The sequence below is a fragment of the Gymnogyps californianus genome, unplaced genomic scaffold, assembly GCF_018139145.2.
Source record: "Gymnogyps californianus isolate 813 unplaced genomic scaffold, ASM1813914v2 HiC_scaffold_169, whole genome shotgun sequence".
In the NCBI taxonomy this organism is placed as follows: Eukaryota; Metazoa; Chordata; class Aves; order Accipitriformes; family Cathartidae; genus Gymnogyps; species Gymnogyps californianus.
Window position 1 is genome coordinate 82,627 of NW_026114050.1, and position 7,667 is coordinate 90,293.

Sequence of the window (7,667 nt, forward strand, 5' to 3'; positions counted from 1 at the left end):
TTTCTCAAGTGATATTTTTTCCTTTTTCCAATGTGGCACTCTTAAAAGTCTTCCTCAGTTTTGGAACCATCACTGAGTGACAAAAGAAGAATGGAAAATAAACCCAGATCTCGCAAATGGTCAGAGGCTGAGAGAGCCCTTGAGAAAGTGTCATATACGCTTGCTCTGTTCTTATCCCCTTCTTTCGACATCCACTTCTGGTCACTGTCAGTGAAAGGATGCTAGGCGGACCTTAGGTCTGACCCAGTATGGCTGTTATTGTGGTTTCAATCAGTGGAATAAATGGGGAAAGGGAAAAAGGGAGGCCGGAAGAGGGGAAAGATGTAAAAAGCAATTCTTGTAATTAATTTTGTAATCACTTTTATTTATAAAACAAAAACCCCTTCCATTTCAAAACCCATGGATCTCAAAAGCTTTGAGCATTTTCAAGGATTTTCTTTTTAATTCTGACTTGTTCTATCATAATCCTACTCGATTTATATAGTCATCAAAAATATGCTTAGCAGTCTGAAAATTTTCCTCTGTGGAAAAATAATTGACTTTGCATCCAAAAAGACAGAAAAAAAGCTTTTCTGATGAAAATGCGCTTGGTTGTTTCTTCTGTTTTGTTGTGCTTGGTGCTGTGCATGGAAAGAGTGAGCATGTCAATATCCTACGGTTCGTTATCTCCACATTACAGTTGGAGACCCGTTGAAATTCAGTGGGTGTACAGGGTAGGAATCACCTGTCCTATTTACACAATAAAATGTGGGACATCTAGTCACCCCAAGCTCCTTTTCCAAGTCAATAGCACCCCCAGAGGGTGATGCATGACACAAGATGATTGTCTAAGGTAGATTAGATGGCTCACCCTGTGGAGCAGCCTATTTCTCTCCAAGATGGCTAGCTCAGCGTTAGGGCTGCAGGCAAGTGACTACACCACCGACTAGTCCCTGGCCTGAGGTTAAACTAACTGAACAAGACGTGGAAAACTACTGGCCATGACATGAGAAATTGCTGGACGTGACAGATAACTGTCAAAGCACTGAGTGCAATAACAGGCCTTCATTGCCCTGACCAACCTTACCTGGGACTCCCACTCACATACCCTCTGCTCACTGGTCCAGGAGCTCCATTTAAGTTCAGGCCCAGACTACATGTCCTTGCCTGAGCTATGTTGTTGGTATACTTGTCTCCAGTCCTGTCCCTTGTCATTCCTGACATGTTGATTGGACTTCCCAGATTGACCTCAGACCTGACTTGTTACCTCACGTGTGTCTGATGATTGTTGGACTGTTGATGGAACCTGCTGCTATCACCATCCCTGCTCTGCTCACCCTGCTCAGATACTGTGGTGTGGTGCCCTTTTTGGTTAGGTCACTGCCCCTGCCTGCGCTGTGGTTGCCCTTGTGTCAGAGTCCAATACTCTCTGACCAGGTTCTTTTAGTTATTCCACATGAGGAGGGTTTAATGTTTAATATCAGATTTACTTATTTGTAGGTATTTGACGTTACATGGGATTTTTGATTTAGCAGAGTGATACAGCAACATACTGAAATCACAACACAAACGCACTATAGCAATTGCAACATATAGTTGGATCACAATACAAACATGATTCCCATTACCAATATCTATATGCTCACCATCACGACACTGAGCATCCCCAATTGCCAGGAAGGAATACGTGGGTTGAAGCCAGCTCAAGCCTGTTGCTCTCTTCAAAGTTCACCTTGCTGGTTGTCCAGTTTTTATGTTCTATGTTGGGCTGAGCCACATATACACTTCCTCCATGTTGGTCTGTCTGGCTTAGGAAGATAATACTCTCCAGTGTTTATTTTAGGGAAGGCCATTTACATAACCAGTTGACCCACTCAACTGATACAGCTGTTTATCTAAAACAGTCCCCTTCGTGTTGAGATAAGTTCAGCTTCCTTTACGATAGGTGCGGTCACTTCCTACATTCTTTTCTGAGCTTCATGAGCACATCACCCTTGCCTATCTTCTCTGAGCCTTCTTCCATTGTAGGGGTTCATTGATCAGTCACACCTTGGTTCTCAGCTCACCTTCCCTCATGGAGCAGTTCTCTTGCTGCTCCTTGACAGTTAGCTCAGGCCTTGTTGAGCCCTGAGCTGAGTGCCACAGAGTCTGGCTCTCAGGCTGGACAGGGACTTGCCCCATGGCTCCCCCACAGCTCCAGGCTGACCTCCAAACCATGCAGGAAGCTGTAATCAGCATGCAGAGGCAGGTCACAGCCTGCCCCTGCCCCCCACCTCCCCAAACCCTTCAATGGGTGTCAGGTGAGGGTATGGGGATTTATTAGTGAGATACAGCTAATCTGTACTGCTTATCCAACAGAAATTAGCCACACAGCATTAATAATATCCTGGCTCTCAGGGATGGCCCTAGACTGCGTCACCCCCTACATGGAGTGCAATGACACAGTGCTCCAGGACCCTGATTATTTATTCATTGCTCTGGAACAGTTTTGAGGGAGACTGCAATCATGCAGCTGAGGCTGCCTTGCTGGAGCTCTGGCAAGGGAGTCAGGCACTAACTACACAATTCAGTTCAATTCAATAATTCATGTAGTTGGCCATGGAAACCGGGTGGGAGGAACCAAGCCCTTATGGCCTGTTACAGATCAGGGCTGACTGAGGCCCTCAAAGATGAGCTGGCCAGGGCTGACCCACTCCAGAGCCTGGGGCAGCTGTCAGACCTGGCTATCACTCTGGAGAAGTGCCTGATAGCACGCCAGAGAGAGCGTACCTCCACATTTTGCTCCACCTCCCTTACTATCCCCAGAGGAGGAGTCCATAGAGATAGGCGAAACCCAACCTCACCTCAAGAGTGAGAACGCAGGTGGAAGGAAAGGGTATGTTTCTACTGTGGTGAGAAAGGCCATTGTGTTGCCACTTGCCCCAACAAATCCTCTACCCTAACCACTGTGAAGGGAGTGTGGTCAGGGGCATCTGCAGAAGGTGAGGGGTATTGTGAGTCCAGGATCATCACCCTCCCAGGTGGGCACACCATCTAAACTACTGCTCTGGTAGACTCAGGACCTCCCATTGGTTTATGGCCTCTGAGTCTGAAAAGAGTGCCCAGCCCTGACCCACCCCAAGCACAGTCATTGCTATAAGATGGGAGGAGAACCCGAGATTGGGGGGGGCATCACTCATGAGACTTTTCCCCTTTGGGTAACCATGGCACCTGGACACTGAGATTTTGCCCTTCCTCATCCTGCACACACCCCTCTTTCTAGTCATCCTCAGGCTGCCCTGGTTATGGAAGCAGAACCTATCGTTAACTGACAATTAGTCATCTTGGGCTTTCCTGTGGAAAGGGGATATTCAGAGCCTGAGGACAAGATCTGGCCCTGGGATCCTCTTGGGGCTGTCTCCCCCACCACAGCACCCTCTGTGACTTGACCCAGAGACTCCCATGTTCCTGGCTCTACATCATGTGAGCAGTTGTCCAAGTTGAACATACCTCTGCCTCAGTCACTAGATCCCTCGCTCCCAACAACGTTCCTAGATGAGTACAGTGACTTTGCAGATGTCTTTGAGAAGGGGGTGGAAACACTACTGCCCTATTGCCCGTATGACTGTCCCATTGACCTGATCCTAGGAAAGGAGGGGCCTTTCAGATGCATCTATGCCTGGAATTAGCAGCTCTTGAGGACAATCTGGCATGCGGGTTCATCTGTCCCCTCCATCTCCCCCACCGGGGCCCCCATATTTTTCAGCAAAAAAGAATGATGGAGGTTTCTGCCCCTGCATAGAATACAGGGGGTTGAATGATACAATGGTTAAAAACCGTCACCCTCTTCCTCTCATCCTGAGGCTCTTGGTACGTCTGCAGGAGGCTCGTTGGTTCACAAAGCTGGACCTGAGAGGGTCCTACAACTTGCTCGAAATCCAGCAGGGGGACAAGTGGAAAACTGCTTTCCACACCAGGTACAGCCACTACGAGTATCTTGTGATGCCATTTGGTCTCTGCAATGTTCCAACCACCTTCCAACATTTTATAAATGATGTCCTGAGGGACTTGCTTGATAACTCTGTCGTGGCATACCTGGATGACATCTTGACTTTTTCAACCACTCAAGAGGCTCACGTAGACTACATGCAGGAAGTCTCGAGTGACTTGCGACAGAAGCATCTCTATGCCAAACTCAAGAAATGCTCCTTTAAGAAACTGAAATGGGCATTCACTACAGCTCCATTCCTAGACTACCCAGACGGCCTTTCATTGTAGAAGTGGATGCCTTAGACGGAGCCGTAGGGGTCATCCTCTCTCAGAAGGTCAGCCCTAAGCGGGAGCTCCACCTCTGTGCCTTCTTCTTTCAGCAGCTCGCTCCCACTGAGACAAATTACAACATCTGGGACAAGTTGCTCCTGGCAATCAAAGCTGCCTTTCGCCTCCTCAAGGGGGCAAAAGACCCAACAGTGTTGCTGACCGACCACCATAGCCTGGAATACTACCGAGGGATGACATGTCTCTCTCCCAGCCTTGCCCCCTAGGCCTCTCTCTTTTTGCACTTTCACTTCATTTTCACCTAATGTCCAGGGCAGCAGAATGGCAAGGCCGATGTCTTGTCACAGAAGGGGGACTCAGACACTTTGTCACCACCACAGCAGAGGATGAGCTCACTGCAGTAGTTAGAGAAACCACTACAAATGGCGCACTTCTAGCAAAGCATTGTGCTGGCACAGCCTAACTTAGCCTGCAAAAACAGGACAGCTGCCTGTATTGGGGGAAGAAGCTGTACATCCTGCAGAGACTGCTGCAAGCACAGGTCCTCCATCAATGCCGCCATGTACCTGCAGCCAGATGCGTGGGCTGATGGAAGATACAACACCTGATTACCTGGACCTACTGGTGGCCCACAGTACAGGCCACAGTCCATGGACTTCATAGTAGACCTGCCCCCCTCACAGGGCAACACAGCTGTCCTAGCGACCGTGGACCTCTTCACTAAGATGGCTCACTTTGTTCCCCTCAGGAAATTGCCCACAGACTGCCCGACTTCCTACAGTGCATTTTCTGATGCCATAGCCTTTCCCAGACAGCATCATTACTGACTGAGGGAAGGGGGGGAGGCAGCAGTTTACAGTCAGGTTTTGGAAGGAGCTTGTGGGGCTCTTCCCCATACAAGCTTGCCTCTCGCCCTCTCACCACCCCCAGATCAATGAGCAGACAGAGAGAGTGAATCAGATCCTGGAACAATATCTCTGGCGTTACAATAATTTTCTCCAAGATGACTGGGTCACCCTCCTCCCATTGGCAGAGTTTGCTTACAACAATAACATCCTTGCATCTGCAGAGCAGACCCCATTCTTTGCTAACTTTGATTTCCACCCTCAGAGTCATCCAACCACAGCAGCTGCTTCACACGCACCTGCAACTGGTGACTTGCTTGTACAATTCCAGCAAATTCACATCCTCCTCATAACCCAGCTGGACAAAGCCAAAAGTGCCTACAAGAGGCAAGCAGGCAGATGGTGTTGCCTGGCCACAGCCTTCTCCATTGGTCACTGAGTTTGGCTTTCCAACAAGCACATCCAGACTGCCTGACCATCTGCCAAGCTGGACCATCATTATTTGGGGCCTTTCACCGTGGCTGACCAAATCAACCCAGTTACCTACTGCCTGGAGCTTCCATGATCCTGGAAGATTCACCCAGTTGTTCATGTCTCCCTCCTGAAGCCTCATCGCACAGACCCCTTCCACTGCCAGCCTGTGATAGAACCTGTTGTTATCACCACTCCTGCTGTGCTCACCCTCCTCATATACTGTGGGGATGTATCCTGGTTGGTTAGGTCATTGCCCCTGCCTTTTCTGTAATTGCCCTTTGTTTTCAACCCCTTTTTTTCCCCTCATAGAGCAGTTCTGCTCTTGCTTCTCCTCGTCAATAATAGTGTGAGAAGTTACAGGCAGTGCCATGAGGGATGGCTGGATTTCATATGGGGTTAAGGAGGAGACACCTAAGGGGAGCATCGGGGGCCTTTTGGGGAGTGGAATCTTGCAAGGCCAGCAGTGCTTGGGTAACTGTATCAGTAATAACATATATGGCCATGAATGCCTTGGAACTGGTATCAGAAATACCAAATTTGGGTACAGATGTAGTAAAACTGGGGCCAACAGGGAAAACATGATTAGGGGTGGTTGTTTATATGGGAGGAGAGGGGCATTAAGTGGGGGAATCCACGCGGCCATCTCTTGGCAAAATGGCTTGGATACCAACAGCTGATGAGAGGAATGTGAGTGCAAATAGTGTGCATGAATATAATACCCAAAACTGTTTGAGAGAGTGCTTGCCCAAAAGCTGATGAGGCTGAAGAGGAAGTTTGCTTAAGATGATGTCGTGGTTTAACCCCAGTCAGCAACTAAGCACCACACAGCCGCTTCCCCCTCCCCCCTCCCAGTGGGGTGAGGAGGAGGAAAGGGAAAAAAAAAAAAGTAAAACTCGTAGGTTGAGATAAGAACAGTTTAATAACTAAAGTAAAATATAATACTAACAATAGTAATAATGAAATATAATAATAATAGTAATGAAAAGGAATATAACAAAAAAAAAGGAGGGGGGGAAGGAAAAAAAAAAAGTGATGCACAATGCAATTGCTCACCACCTGCTGAATGATGCCCCAGCAGCAATCCACCCCTCCCGGCCAACTCCCCCTGTTTATATACTGGGCATGACGTTCCATGGTATGGAATACCCCTTTGGCTAGTTCAGGTCAGCTGCCCCGGCTCTGCTCCCTCCCAGCTTCTTGCACACCTGCTTGCTGGCAGAGCATGGGAAACTGAAAAGTCCTTGGCTTAAGATAAGCGCTACTTAGCAACAACTAAAACATCAGAGTGTTATCAACATCATTCTCACACTAAATCCAAAACCCAGCACTGTACCAGCTACTAAGAAGAGAGTTAACTCTGTCCCAGCTGAAACCAGGACTGATGACCATGAGCCAAATTAAGCAGTAACCAGTGAATTAGGAAGAGAGTTTTGAAAAAAAGGCGTCAGCTTGAAAAGAAGTATAAAAGAAGCATGAAAATTTGTAACAGTGGGGAGAAAGAAGTGGGAACAAAGCAGGAATCAAAACCTGGTTTGACACTGCCAAAAGTCACCCTGCAGACATCATGACCTCTGCCTAGGCCTGACAGAGCAGCCTCCCTGTGGGACACTGAGTAGCCTGCATTCTAGCTAGCGCACTGATGGTACAGAGTGCATGCAGCAGGTAGGGACCCACACCTTCGGTGTGTGTATGTGACCTCATGGGGTGCTCTCTCACCAGGAACGTAGGGAGCAGCATGGCTTCACATAAAGCTGGATCACCCACATCTCCCACAGGAAGCGTGTGCAAGTAGAGGTACCCGCACTCCCAGGAGAGGGTGTGCATATAACCGTGTGAATGTGTGTGTGTGTATGGGGGGGATTAGAACTTCTTGGGGTTAGTTATAGAAGGGTGTTTAAAATTTTTTAAGTGCTTATTAATATTTTGTAAGTGTGTAGTATTGTGCTTTATCTGTTGAATTCCTGATATTAATCCTGAATGTATAGCTCACTGATTGCTGGCTAATTATGTCATTAATAAATCAATAAACCATTTGGATCCTGATTTGATTTAAACTACATGGGTTCACCAGATTTTTTTCCTGCAACAGAAGTATGAGGGCAGCGAAAAGGA

At 47.9% G+C, this 7,667-nt stretch overlaps 1 protein-coding gene across 1 annotated transcript; it reads left to right on the forward strand.

The window, feature by feature from the left end:
- Positions 1-3,783: 3,783 nt before the first annotated feature.
- Positions 3,784-4,236, forward strand: RTL1 (retrotransposon Gag like 1). The gene has a single exon (XM_050913895.1). It carries the CDS (start codon positions 3,784-3,786, stop codon positions 4,234-4,236), a length of 453 nt encoding a protein of 150 aa, XP_050769852.1.
- The last annotated feature ends 3,431 nt before the right edge of the window (positions 4,237-7,667 follow it).